At 32.6% G+C, this 15,562-nt stretch overlaps 1 protein-coding gene across 1 annotated transcript in view; it reads right to left on the reverse strand.

Annotated features, from left to right (window-relative positions):
* Window positions 1-15,562, reverse strand: part of Grik2 (glutamate ionotropic receptor kainate type subunit 2) — a 628,441-nt gene that overhangs the window by 18,162 nt on the left and 594,717 nt on the right. The window contains exon 15 of the mRNA XM_051206151.1: window positions 10,815-11,040. Coding sequence (XP_051062108.1) covers window positions 10,815-11,040 — 226 coding nt within the window. The remainder of the gene's footprint in view (window positions 1-10,814; window positions 11,041-15,562) is intronic.

Consider the following 15,562-nt stretch of genomic DNA (forward strand, 5'->3'; position numbering starts at 1 on the left):
GTAATATTTATATTATGTAAGATTTTGTTGTTCTCTATCTCTTAATGAAGGTTATCATTAGACACAAATTCTATGGATTTAATATTCTCTTACTCAGAGTCAAACTTTTTGGAGCATGACATTATATTCCTTAATGTTTATATGAACTCTCAACTTGTATAGTTGAAGGCCTAGTGGTTGGAATGTGACCTAGTTCACCTAGATGGGGAGTAGAATTATATCACTATGTAATTTTTATTTTCTTTTACCAGACTACATGTAATAAGATAAACCTAAAATAACCACCCAATGAAGAAAATGTCCTTTATTAGTATTTTTAAAAAGTGTTTTATATTAAACTCAAATTTTACTGCTTTGAAGAAAATAATTACTACTTACTCATAAATACAGCCTTCAGTAACAATAATTATTAATTTTATTACTCCTTTCCACTCTGTTAAAAAATGTGTTATTCCTTCTGAGGTCTCTGTGCCTGTCTCTATCAACATCATCCTCTTGACTTTGTATGTGGAGCTCATGGTGCTCCATTCATCATGTCCCATAATCATCTGTTTTCCCACATATTTATGAGTCATCATCCAGTTTGTACTTCAGTGTGGCTGAGGTCTCCACACCTAAAATTAAGTGTGGGTATAAAACTAGTTGGTGCAAAAAGAAATGTAATTACATATCCATGCTGAGATTAACTAAACCAATGGAAGAAACAAAATCAATATTTATTCCTTTGTCTTCCAATAGCACTTAAAGTATTTTGACATATTGTTAAATGTATAAGGTAAATGTTGGGTCTTGTTCATTTTCATGACAAGTAATAACTACTCACTTCCCAAAAGATTTTGATTTCATTTACTTTATTGCTACTTTTCTAGGTATTATGGTCATGTTCTTTGTTGGCCATGATTCAAATTTAAATAACATCTAGGAACATCTAGGTACTAGTTGCTCATTTTGGTTTCAAAAGGATATTTTAATGAATTTTACTATTAACGTTAATTTGATTATTCAAATACTGCGCATTTATATGCATACTGTGCATTTATATTAAACAGTTTGTACATATTATTAGGTAAGTTAATATGCTATGAGTGTAGCATAAAGAATTCTACATACTCCTCTCATAGAGTTTTAATTGTGCTGTCATTATTTTTCATTTCTGAAACATGTTAGTCCAACAACGGTTTAAAAAATATAACCCCCATATATGAATTCCTTTAAGTCAACACATGACTGAACTCTGAGTGCTGGGTAGGTAAGCAACCATATAGTATTTACTTTCTTTCTTCTAAACATATTTATTTTCTGTGTATGCATGTTTAGATAAGAATGTGCTACAACATGTGCATGAGGATCAGAAGAAGACTTTTAGGAGACATGTAGGTCCTTGAGATCTAATTCAGGTTGTCATGATTGGCACAAGGCAGCAAAAGATTCAATATCAAATCTTCTCCTGTTCTCATTAATTTAGTTCAAAACAATAATTAGTGATGGGTATATTCATAAATTCTCGTAATTCTTTAAATAACAGAAGATTTTGTTTGGTCTGCCCCTTGATAGTTACAAGTTCCCATGCAAAAAAAAAGGGGCAGAATCATCAACTTTTATACTTGACACCATTCCTGGCCATATTTATTTTTATTAATGGACTCTCAAATTACTATGATGACATGTGTACTTGATGAGTAAAAGCATAGCAATTTTTGAGCATCTTAAAAACTAATTTTCAAGCTAGTATTTTCATGGTGAAAGGTTGTAAGTTTTGTATCATACCATGGTTCCTCAGTGGTGCAGAATCTTGTGACCCCTGAGGTCATGATTATCTCTTTGAAATATTAATGAGAATGTTATATTAATATATTTGAGTTGAATTACATTCTCTACACTGTATTGCTATGATGTTCAAAATCATAATACTTTTATTTTTATTATGTAGAATTTGCATAAACTTATTTTTAAAAGTATAAACCTGAGTATCTGATTAATAACCATCTAATGCAATGTAGTACAACACTTTACCTAATTTGTTTGCACTGCTTCTGGAACAAAATAAACATGCAGTATATGTTAAATGCATTCAAATATTAAATGTCATTTGATTATTATTTTGCCTTCAATACTTTAATTGTAAATTATATTAAGGAAACTATGCATATGTGGGGGAAGAGGGCATATAAGAACTTTATGTAATTCAATCAACTTGATTTTACAATAAATGTTATTTTAATATATAAAATACTCTAAAAATATATTTTTAAGATGAGGTAAACACTATATTATTTTACAATAGTAAATAAATTATAAAATGCAAAGTTAAATGCCAGCACTCCATAATAATAATTATAATTTTTGTATAGAAATTGTATTTATCTGTATGAGATCTCAAACAATATTGCCTATACAACCTCTGCATCAAATACATACTATTTTTAATAAATATTTAGATATTCATACACACAGCAAGTTCCTAGTGCACACATAAGTGGGACTAGAATATGAGTAAGTGTAAGTTTGACTATAGTGACCTTGTGTACTATTTAGCCTGTTAAGAATGTTACTACCACATTAGAAAAGTAAATACAAGGCTTTTGTTTTTAACTTTCCTATTAATATGTTTAACTACTCATCTAATTTGTCTTTAATAGGAGGGAAGATTATAATCAGCAGCACCAACCCTAAGATAATTCCTTGGCCTATTCACTGGGTCTGAGTAATTTAAAATATAATTAGAACTCATATTCTTGCAGTAATCTCCACACAACAGTAAATGGATTGCGTGAGCTAGACTTTGTGTATAAAATTTATAACTAGTTGCTCTGTTTCGTGAGAGTTATGTAATTATATATAGTTTAGGTACACTTGGTCATCATTTACAATGTTAATGAAAGCTGCTTACACTATTGCTTGCAGTTCCACAAATCTCCTCTGGAAACTTCCTGAGTTCTAACATGCAAAGACTGTCAGTATCCATTGGTATATTATAAACTTACTGAGTTCTCATCTAGTTTTAGGGACATGTAATATAGGCATGAACAAATATGCCAGGAATATAAACCATCTACAGGTATGATTTCACTTCTTTATACCTACTTCAGTCTCCAAAAATTACTATATTCCAATTTCCTCTTGCACAATCACTTTAGTAATATTAAAATTTTGCTGCTTTATGCAGAGAAAAATAGAATGCATTTTAATAGAAGAGTTGACCTGCAGAAAGATGAATAATTTGCATCAATTTTTGTGCATTATGTTAAACTAATGAAGACAAATGTATTCATTCATTTCAGTAAAGCTAAAAACCTGAAGGCCAACAATTTCATGCATCTGTAATGATGAATATTACATTACTTATTATATGATAAATTGGGAAGTTCTAGAAATGAATGATGAGTAAAGCCAGGAGAAAACATGCTTCTCATACTGATTTATATTTTATAAACATTGGTGTCTGTCTCCAACAAACAAAATGTCTCCTTTGGTACCAATTACATATCTCCTACTCATTAAATACAGAGAAATAAAGAAGCAGTCGATCTCCCTTAACACAGAAAATCAAAACAAAACACGGAATCCATATTTTTCACATGTCAGAGTAGAGTATGGCCATAATAAAGCTTAATGACATAATTCACATTTGCATGTAGGCTGAGATGAGTACATATATTGTAAGTTGAATGTTGTTCAAGAGCTACTAATACAAATATTTTATAATCATATTACAAAATATTTTATAGGAGTAAACTTTATATCTAATTACTAAATATGGTAATGATGAAATGTTTAACAGTTGCCTGTATAAAAGAAAACTTTCTACAAATTTAATGTTTTGGGATGTTATAAACGTAGTTACTTCATCTTTGAATTTACTATTTGTAAATTCAGCAGTATTTCACCTGTGATGTTAAGGTGGAATATAAAGACAGAATCATTTACAGGGCCTTAGAAATTGGCAAGAACACTGATCGGGCAGTTTTGTCTGAGCCAGCTCAGAAGCAAGAACTCTACCACAATAACAATACCTGCTTTGAAAAGTTGCTAATATGGAGTCAATATTCTTTTCATATGTAGGTGTATTAAGTAGTTATGAAGCAGGCTTATGTGAAATCTTGGGTAGTATGCTGGCTAGGTTTAAGTTTACAACAATTTGATACAAACTGGAATCATAAAAGTTGAGTGAGCCTCAACTGAGGAAATGCCTCCATAAAGTAGAAATATAGGGAAGCCTGTAGGACATTTTCTTGATAGTGTTTGATGTGGGAGGACCAATCCCAGTGTGGGTGGGGCAACCTCTGGATTGGAGGTCTGATATTCTGTAAGAAAGTAGGCAAGACATGTTGTAAGCAGAGCTCTCCCATGGCTGCCGCATCAATTTTTCCCTCTAGCCCCATTCCGTAGTTGAGTTCAATCCAGGCACAGAAACCCTAATGAAAACAGGTAGGGTATCATTTCTTTTCATTGACTCTTTCTTTTGCTATCCTGCACATCCATGTGATATTATCAACTGTAACCACCATATGTTATTTAAATTTGCCTGCAACTCTTCAAAGATAATAATTTACCTACATAAAAACAACTCATTTTGTTTCTGTTTTTTTTTTTTTTGCTTGTTTACTTTAATTGTTTGTTACATTTATTGTTTGTTTTCTAATACAGAGTCCCACTGTGTATCCCTGGCATACAAAACTACAAATAAAGTCTGGAACTCCTATAGATCCCTCTACCTCTTTCATTCAAGTGCTGAAATTGAAGGCATGGGCAACATCCATATGTATATGACTCATTAGACTGAATTGTCATCTCAGAAATGTCCACACCATTGTTCGTTGAATGTCTTACTTTGTTTCCAAGTGTCTCTTAGCTTCTTTTGACCCTCTTGCTCAATTCTATATGTGACAGTATGTACAAGACATGCACAAGTAAAAGTCAGATGAAATCGTAGCAAATAGAAAGAAAAGTGAGTACAAATCCAACTCCATACCCATCACCAATTAGCTATTTGTAATTGATAGCTCTTGAAACATGGAAAATCAGTTTTCTTCAATGGCGTGAGAGGCAGGCTATATATACAATATGGACTTTATGTTTTTCCTTGGAGTGGTGTATGTGTTGTTTTCTTTGTTTGTAAACAGAAAAAGAACATAAATTTGCAGAGTGAAGACAGCCTGAGGAATATTGGGCAAATGGGAAGAATATTACCAAAATATACTTTATGCAAATTTAAAAATACATTTTAAAATATCTTTATTAACCTTCATCTGTACTGCACACAAATTAATCTTGAAATTATTTTCTGCCTCAAAGTCATAAATTTCCTGAGTCAAAGAAGATGGAATTCCTCTGTCTTCTGTTTCCCTTGCTATAACTTCTAGTTTAGTATTCACAGAAATAGTTTCTATAAATGAGGGGAGAAGGGAATGAACATGAGGGACCATGAAGATTGAGTAGGAGCATGAATAGAGAAGAGCAAGAAGGAGTCATTATAGGTTTAAAGAGAAATCTGACAATAGAGAAATGCCCAGAAACAAGGATGAACCCAACTAAGAATCTAAGCAACAATGGAGAGGCTACCTTAAATGCCCTTCCCAATTAAGTAGATTGATGACTACCTTATATGCTATCCTAAAGCTTTCATCCAGTAGCTGATGGAAGCAGAAGCTAAGTACTGAGGCAAACTCCTGAAAACCATTTGTAGAGAGGGAGGAGTGATAAGCAAAGGGCTCAAGATCATGCTGGGGAAATCGACAGAAACAGCGGTCTAGAGCAAGTGGGAGCTGTGGGAGCTCATGGACCCCAGCCAGACATCTGGGGAACCAGCAGAGGGCTGAAAGACACCCTGTGAGCCTGGGTGACAGGAGGCCTGGGCAGTCTATGGGGCCTTTTGTCGAGGAACCAGTACTTATTCCTAGTGTACAAATGGACATTGAGAGCCAATTTCCCCATAGAGAGATACTCTCTCAGCCTAGATACATAGGGAAGGGCCTAGGTCCAGCCATAAATGATGTGACAGACTTTGATGAAGCCCCATGAATGCCTCACCCTTCTTGGGGAGCAGAAAGGGGATGGGATGGTGGTTGGTGGGGGTCATGGGAGTGGGAACTGGGATTGATATGTAAAATAAGATTGTTTCTAATTTAAATTTTAAAAAAGAAATACTTTAATTAAGAAGTAATTATTCAAAATGTATAAATTTTCCTATTGATTGAAATCTGCTTGTAAAATGGGAATCACCCAGATCACATAGACTCATTACATCATGGACAACATGATATTCATAGGCATAAAAACAGTTTTCCATATACCCATCCCCATGTCTTATGTTTCACATTCATTGGAAGATGTAAGGAAATATGTAAATGGAAGGAACATGCCACTAGTCTATCACTGTAAAAAGTGATAGTGATGAGACCCTACAGTCTGTTTAAAATATATATACCAACCTAAATGAACAAAGCAAAACATAATAATGTAATAATGCCAACAGACCCTAGTGTATATTTTTTTCTAACTACTGAATTGTTAGACTCTTTTAAACCTGGTTCTCAAATTGTAATATGCACTCAATCTTAAAAAAAAAAAAAAAAAAAAAAAAACAGAAACCAAAAACCTTCTAGTATTAGACGAAAAAATTTCCACCAAAAAGAAATGCTCCCTGATTTTAAGCACATAATTGCATATAGTACATTAAGAGGAGAGATTATACCTGATGATGTGTCCTAACATTCCTCAGGGAAACTGCTGTGATTTGCCTTTTTAATTTTACCATTCCCAGAGCTTTTTAAAATATTTCAAGTTAACGAGGAAATTCAATCAACATATTATATGCAAAAAATCTGCTGCTTCCAACTTCTACCACATAGTAAATGTCACATTAAAATAATATTGCTGCTGTCAGGAAAACTGTGAAAGGGATTTATCATCGCCACACACTTAATTAAACTAGCTTGTATTTATTTATAATTTGCCTTCATGTCTCTATGAAGGTATTTCTGTAAACAGAGCTGCCCTAATTAAACAGTTTCTGTTTGAGACACTCAGCATGTTCACAGCACACTTTAGGCAATAATCATTGCTCTAAGAGAGGTGGGTAAAGTAGCAGACCCCAAATGAAGCATGCACAAGGAGCCGGTCAGGCTAGCATCTTTGTAAAACACAAAAAGAAATTCAGGGACAGGCAAACTCTAGTTTCTCAGACTTGTTTCTGATTTTCCATATCAAGAAATTACTACTTTATTCGTTAATTTGCTTTGCAGACACATAACTTCCTGACAGTGTCAAATAACCTAAGTAATGAAAAAAGCAAAATATAATTGAATGAAAGTAAAAATAAAATCTCCTTCCTCTGATCATGCTAGAATACAATACTATCACTGAAGTTTGTTGTTATTAACAATATAAAGTCAGACTCATAGAGAATCCCTGTAGGTTTTCTAATTTTCCCAAAATCTAAGCCTGAATTATATATATATTCCTTTCTGTGGATTTCTTTCCACATCTCAGAGAAAAATGAAACATGCTAAAATATCATTTTTGTGATATCTTAATATATTACTTTAATTTTTTTCTTCTGTTAGCTTATGGGTGAATAAGATTTTAAACTAAGTAAATAACAGTAATAGTCTTCAGTGTGATTGATCATGATAAGGAACAAAATACTAAGTGAGAACTGTGGACCTACTTCTGCTTGGGAGTTTATTTCTTTCAAATGTAGTTGTATATCATTCTTTTGATTAATAACTGAACAAGTATAAATAATTCATGAAACCATACTTTCATCCAGAGTGTGAAGTAGGAAGTTTTAAATTCCTGCCTGTAATATTTTCCACAAAGTGAAGTATTTAAGAGGCAAGTGTGAGCTGCCCATTTGTATATCAAACTTCTTTGATGAAGTGTTTAACAAAATTAAAATTCATTCTCAATGTGCTGAACTTGGAAAACATTTTGATATTCTGCTTATTTGAGTACGATAGGACTCACTTGTATTAAATGAACAAGAAAGGTATCTGATAAAAGTAATAAAATATATTTTAATAGAAAGTGATTTCAGTATATTTTCATATATACTTTTATTACTCATCTTAAATTCGTTTCATTCGGAATGAGACAAATATATATTAAGTCAAATTTACATAATTCAGAAGAAATACGCTAAAATTTTTGTACAGTTTTTTGTTATTTTTTATTGCACTAAAATTACAGAAGGATAAATAAAAACTTTAAAATATTTTATAAATTCTTCCGAATTTTAAATTTGTTTAAAAATAAACCATATACATTTGTACATACAAAAACCTACTTTTCTGAGATATATAATCTAAATCAACTTTGCTCAGACACATGGGCTTATATGTATTAATGAAGATGGTTTATTATAAGTGCACTAGCTATCAGATCAATAATTCAAGAGGATATAAATGGAATGATAACAGTCTCAGATTTGTAGTCAAAACCTTGTTTTGTTCTCTTATTTGATTGTAGCATTAGTTTTATGTCAACTTTATGCAATCATCAATTTGGAAGAGAGAATGTCAACTAAGAAATTACCCCTACCATATAGATTTATGAAGGGAAAGCCCAGGTCAAACTCAGTATGGTTCTGTGTGCTATAAAGAAGCAAGAAAGAGCTCTTAGTAAGTGGCCTGCCTACATTTTTATATTCCTTCTACCTCAGGTTTGTACCCTAATTTCCCTCAAAGGTGGATTTTGATGTGTAGCTGTAAGCAGAAATAAATCATTTAATTCTTGAGTTGCTTTTTTGTCAGTCTTTATCACAGCAATAGAAAAGTAACTAAGACACAAGACCACCATAAAAGTGAGGAAATAGAAGTACCATGCACAGGATTTGCTCTGAATTAAAATGTGACATTTCATAGTATTGTCTGTTTATCAAATTTCTATTGCTTTAAGTTTTCTTTGGTAAAAATAAATTAACAACTTTTTGCTATGTAGAGACAAAAATATCACAAATTATTCAATGTATGAGTACAAAACCTTTACATTACTTTCTCAGAAGTCATTCTTCCGTAACTGTTTTTAAATAACTGTTATTGTTTATTTCTTATTGTGATAAGTCAAATAAGTATATGCTTCTGTTTTGTTTCTAAAATATAATAATTTAATTAATATGATTATATGTCCTCCTTATAGTGAGCTTTCTGTTTCAGGTAAGAAAAATTTTTGAAAAATAAGTGAGTTGATCACACACCAAATTCATTATCTCACAATTCTGAAGATCAGAGTTATACAATATTCTGGTCCCAAAGGATATTTGTGCGAAATAAATTTTCTTGACTTTTAGAACTTCTAAAGGTCATTTCATTTTAGAACCTGAGACCTTTTTTTCTATTTTTGTAGCAGCACTTGATGCTTTATCTCTGTGTCCTGTCTGTTTCCTTACCCCTTTTCTGCACCCTTTTGCTCAGATATTTATACACCTGCTATGATTCTAGCCACCATCTCCTTCTCCTAACAGTAATGGAATTATATTTAGACCTCCAGTGTAATTACCAAGGTAATTTTTCCATTTCATTAACTGAAATTTAATTACATATGCAGAGTAATTTTGTCTAAGCTACTCATTCATATACTCTAAAGATCAAGGCATGAACTTCCTTTGGAAACCATTTTCTGTCCACCATATGTACACCTATGCTATGTTGCATCTTTTAATGTCATTAAATTTTTAAAGAATACACACAAACTTAAAAGTATTGGCACATACATTATAAACTTCTCATTGATTTTTCCTAAAAGTGGTTAATGATATTATCATTACCATTATCATCATCATTTTGATGGGGTATCTAGCAGACATTTGCAGGTTTTACTCAACCAATCCTCCATTCAGCTTATGAGTGTTAATAACTACAAGTATGCAATATCATATCTTCTTAAATTATTTTTATTTCACTTTATTTTTGTGATTAAAAGATGCTGTGGGGAGGAAGTGAGTGAAAAGATGAGAAGAGGGAGGGGAACTGGGATTGGAATATAACAAATAATAAAATCAACTAAGAAAAAATAATTATAATACACATACCTGGAGAAATGTTCAAAGTATCTAATCCTTGGTGTCACTTAGTCTAAATATGTCACCCTTAATTTATGTGCTACCTTCTTTTGAGTGAAACAATATTAGTAAGAACAAATTGTGCCCTTCTTTGGATATTTGCTAGAAATATTCATAAGCTTAAAGTTCAAAAGAAAAATTTCACTGTTTAAACCATTCATAAAATTAAAAAAAAAAAGAAAAAGAAAAATGAAGCCAGGCACAATAAATTCTGACTTACATCTATACTGGAAAAATTCATTTTTAGTTCATTTGGAAGGCCGAGGAAAGAGGACAGACTGTGAAATTAAAATATGTATGTGTTACACTGTAAGTTTAAGCTTAGCCTAGGCTACACATTGAGATAAAATAATTATTATTTTATCATATTTTAACATATTAATAATGATTATTATTGACATTGAGAATTCAGTATATCTAGATGAACATGTTATATCTATTTCAACCTAATTACAGTAGAAATTTTTGCTAGATATCTGATAGACGTTCATTTTTCTTTTAGCATGTTAATTTGGAAGTATATGTCCAATTTGTTAAAACAATCATACACTGTATTTTGATCACATGATTTAATCTTCCCAAGCTCCTTGTCTTATGACCAAACTTTTAACTCTCTTTTATAGATTTTGAAAAGCTTTGCTGAGATATAATAGGTAAAGAAATTTTTTGTTAACTATGTAGATGCTTTCCTTTCCCCTCTTTCCCAGCAATAAAGATTAATGAATAATCATAGAGTGGCTGCCAGGTAACCTACCCATTGGAGTGCCAACACCATAACCTTTGGAGTCTATAAGGCCGCCAATCTGTGTGAGATTACAGTTTCGCTGGGTAACAAACTCGATGGTTGTTGACTCCATTAAGAAAGCATAGTCGGAGGTGAGGACTCGCTGGATCCCTTCTTCATTGCTTTTGACAAGTACAGATTGTCTCCTGCTGCTCATAAACGCCCACATTTTATCATACGTTGAGATTTTTGATTTCTGGAGAAAGTAAGATACATTTAAGGTCTAAGAAAATAATATCTGACACTCTACAGAATCTTATAACATTTAAACACAATGGAATACACTCAGGCTTTCTCATGATATTCTACAGTTGCCTTTTGTACAAGAAAATCATGGTTTGTACAATATGTATCTAGTAATTCATCACATTTATGGATAAACTACAATTTATCAAATACGGTGGAAATGTCTACGTTTAAAAATTCAAACTAGTAAATTATAGAAAATAGTAGAAATCAGAAAAAAAATGAGCTTAAGAACGACTCTTCTGATTGCATTTCCTGTTGGTATCATTTCATTTTGATATTACTTAACATCAAATTATGTTCAAACAGAAATTGGACACAGATTGACACATTCAAGTAAGAACAATCTTTGTTGTATTTCACCAACTTGATGACTCCACCGCAGATGTAATTCTATAGTTGAAAGGATGGGGACAATTTATTGTAGATAAGAAAATTACAAAGAAATATAGCAATATTTCCTCTGAGACAAGACCCAGTCACCACATATGCCTCCATAAGTCTATACAAAGGCAAGTAGAAATCTGTCATTCCAGATTTCTGAGTAACTAGAAACCCTTGGATCACCCATTTAAATAGATTTATGAGCAACTGCAAATTCTCAATAGAGCTTTACTTGAAATTCATTTTAAAGGAAACAAATGAGTTTTGTTTAGAGGACCCTAGAAGAGGATGAAGACTACCAATCTCCCCTGCTGTTCAATGCTCAAGCAACCCCCAGGTTGATGAGCACCTACACAAGCCTGCCAAGAAAACACTGGCCATATGAACACAAATGGTAGAAACATTACACTTTTATTTTAAAGAAAAATTAAATTGAGTGGTATTAAAAGCAGGAAATACAGAATATTTAAGATAATGTTGAAATTTATATGAAGTCATGAAATAAACAATGAGACTATGTGCTTTTGTTCCCCTAATAACTATCAGAATGAGGAGAGATAGAACACAGCTGGATTTTTTTCATCTTGAAAATATGTGTTTCTAATATTTTGTTTGCGACAAACCTGAACAAAATAAAAATTAGAGCTCATCTTCAGATGGAAGTAATTTTGTGCAAAGAAGTAAAATTGGCATCAGTTTTGATTTAATGAATTTGCCCGAAAACACAAGTACACTGAACTGATATTTGTAATTATGAGTATAGGTTTTCTGTCTGTAAACAGACTAATTTTTTTTTTAAAGAATAAAGAGGAAATAGAGAGATGGCTCATTTAGAACATTTTGCTCTTTCAGAGGACTAGGTTTGACAGCCATAACATTTTGGTGACTCATAACCATTCTTAGTTCTAGTTCTAAGGGCTTCAACATTATTTTCTGATTTCTGCCAGAATGTTTCTAAACTTTAATTGGAAAATCAACTATTTTATGAATTACTTCTTCATTTAAAATACCTGAAATGTACCTGATGCTGTTTTTCTAGTCTCTCAGATCTTTCTAAAGTTTCTATTAAAGATAATACTTTCCTATTATCTAATATTTTCCATTATTGATTACTGATTTCTAACAGCTGTTATGTACAGTTTTGTGGAGCTAGCCCTCATTCTTCCTGTCAACGAAAATATTCAGACTTGGAGTATACCTTAAAAATAACTTTAACTAATTAATTTGTTTACTTTTATGTGAGTTGGTATTTTTCCTGCATATGTGCATTTCCTGTGTTGCCAGAAAAGGGCATTAGATTCCCTCAGACAGGATATAAAAATGGTTGTAAGTCACTATGTGGTTGCTAGGAATTAAATCCAGCTCTTCTAGAAGAAAAGGGAGTGAACCATGTCTCCAGCTCAACATATTTCAGTTATTTTTACCATTTGTTGAAGATTCTGTCTTTTTTGCCATTTGATATTGTTGGCGTCTTTATCTCAATGAGGTAGCTAAAAGTGTATATATTTCTATGTTCATCTTCAGCTCTATTCCATTGATCAAGCAGCCTGTTTTTGTACTGGTACCATGATACTCTCATTGCTATAGCTTTGTCAGACATATTGAGCTCTGAGATAGTGATGCCTCGATATTCACCATTTTTTTTTTTAATTTGTTTTTCACTATGCTATGTCATTTTGGTTTCTGTGAAGCAGAACATTTCCAGATTTAGCATGATAATGGTAATAAGTAATATGTAGTAGTATGGTTCATAATTTTAGTGTTTTATATTTATGCTACCTACCAACCAGGGTTTCCCTTACCTCATATCCTCCCATGTCCTCCCATCACCTCCCTTCTCTCAACCCCCCCCCACCCCAGCCAGCATCCACTTCTTCTCTATCTCCATTCAGATTGGTAAAGCCTCGCATGAGAATCAACAAAGCACAGCACATCAAGTTGAAGCATGTCCAAGCTCTCACCCCACCCCCTCACATCAAGGCTGAACAGTGCATCCCACTAGGGGATATGTTCCAAAGATCCTGCTCATGCATCAGGTACAGGTCCCCATACCACTGCTAGGGGCCTCACAAAAGGTCAAGCTACACAACTGTTACCCAGATACAAAGGGCTTACTTAGGTCAGTCCCCAGCCAGCTCCCTAGCTGTTCATCAACAGTTCATGAGCTTTCACAAGCTCAGGTCAGCTAATTTAATAGATAACTGCTAAGTACTTACACATGTTGAAACAATTCATTTTTGTAAGAATTGTGGTAGATAATTATTTGGACCCCCGGTTTTAGCATAAACAAAAAATAAGAGCACAGAGATGGTAATAATTTTTTAAATGCACGAGGCTGATCATTTATAAAAGCAGGGAAAAAAACTTGAGGTTGTTTAATCTACAAGTTTATATTTTCAATCTTTATACTATATCAACATCATCTAAACATACAGGTATAATATATTTTTTAGGTAAATCAATTATATACATTACAGTGAAATTTGTTGCATTATAAAAAAATGGCTCCCACATCTAGAAATAATGCTTTCTAAATTCTATTAAATACCATTAAATATTATTAGTCATGAATGAGTAAATGTTTGAGGACAGATTTATACATAAAGCTGAAGATCAAAGAAATGACATAAAATTTCTAAGGAAGGGTGGGGTTATATAAAAAAGACTCATTGTGGGAGACTTCAACACCTGACAGGACTGACAGACAGAAATGTAACAAAGAAACAAAAGAACAAACAAAAGTTATGTCCAAATTGGTTTAACAGACATTTATAGATCATTCCACCCAAACACAAAAGAATGTAACTTCTTCTATGCTACACATGGAACCTTCTCTAAAATCGACCACGAAATAGGGGACAAAACAAACCTCAACAGATACAAAAATATTGGTTTTGTCATCTACATCTAATAAGACCACCATGTTTTAAAGTTGAAATTCAACAACAACACAAATCACAGAAACCCTACAAACTTATGGAAACTGAACAATGAGCAATTGCACCATACTTGGGTCAAAAAAGAAATAAAGAAAGAAATTAAGGACTTCCTAAAATTCAACGAGAATGAGGAGACAACATACCCGAACTTATGGGACACCTAGAAAGCAATGCTACAAGGGAAGATCTTCGCACTAAGTGAAGAGTATAGTCACATTACAGAATTAACAGCACAACTGAAAGCCTAGAACAAAAAGAAGCAAACTCACCCCAGAGGAGTAGACACCAGGAAATAATCAATTTAAGGGCTGAAATCAATAAAGTAGAAAGTAAGAAAAAATACAAAAAAATCAATTCAACAAAGAGTTGGGTTTTTTTTCTTTGTTTTTTGTTTTTTTTTTTAGAGAAAATCTACAAGATAGACAAGCCTTTATCCAAACTAACAAAAAAGCAGAGAGACAACATGCAAATTAACAAAATCAGAAATGAAATGGGGGACATAACAATAGACAAAGAGGAAATCCAGACAATTTTCAAGTCTTACTTTGAAAACCTGAACCCCACAAAATTTGAAAATTCAAAGGAAATGGACACATTTCTGAATAATTATCACTTAACAAAATTACTTCAAGAACAACAAACAACTAAAATAGACCTATAACCCCTAAAGAAATAGAAGCAATCATCAAAAGCATGAATTAAGATGTGGGCTCACAAAAGAATACCAAAAGTCAGACAAAGTGCTAGAGAATTATGGCAAAATGGATATGTTGTTCAAAATGCCACGGTTTTCAAAGTTTTCTCTCCTCTTTTCTGCTACAGGTCCCAAGCTCCAAACTTATCCAGGCCAATACACAATTGAAAGGTTCTTCAATATGATACTCCCTTTTCATTTTCTTAGATTATTTTATAATCTATACAAATACAAATGTATGAGATGTACAAAAAAAATCCCTTAGCCTCTTTGTGATGCAAATCTCCTAAGCTTCATGGCAGTTTTAAAAACAAGGAGTCCCTATTTTCAGAGTATGGACATATATTCACACTGAAGTGTAAATAACCAGGAAACAAAGTGTCTGTCTTCTATCTTCCATATTTTGTGTTGGACAGAGACTTCGTTTAGCTGACGATTTTATTTAAGTCTGAAAA

The sequence above is a fragment of the Phodopus roborovskii genome, unplaced genomic scaffold, assembly GCF_943737965.1.
Source record: "Phodopus roborovskii unplaced genomic scaffold, PHOROB, whole genome shotgun sequence".
Classification (NCBI taxonomy): domain Eukaryota; kingdom Metazoa; phylum Chordata; class Mammalia; order Rodentia; family Cricetidae; genus Phodopus; species Phodopus roborovskii.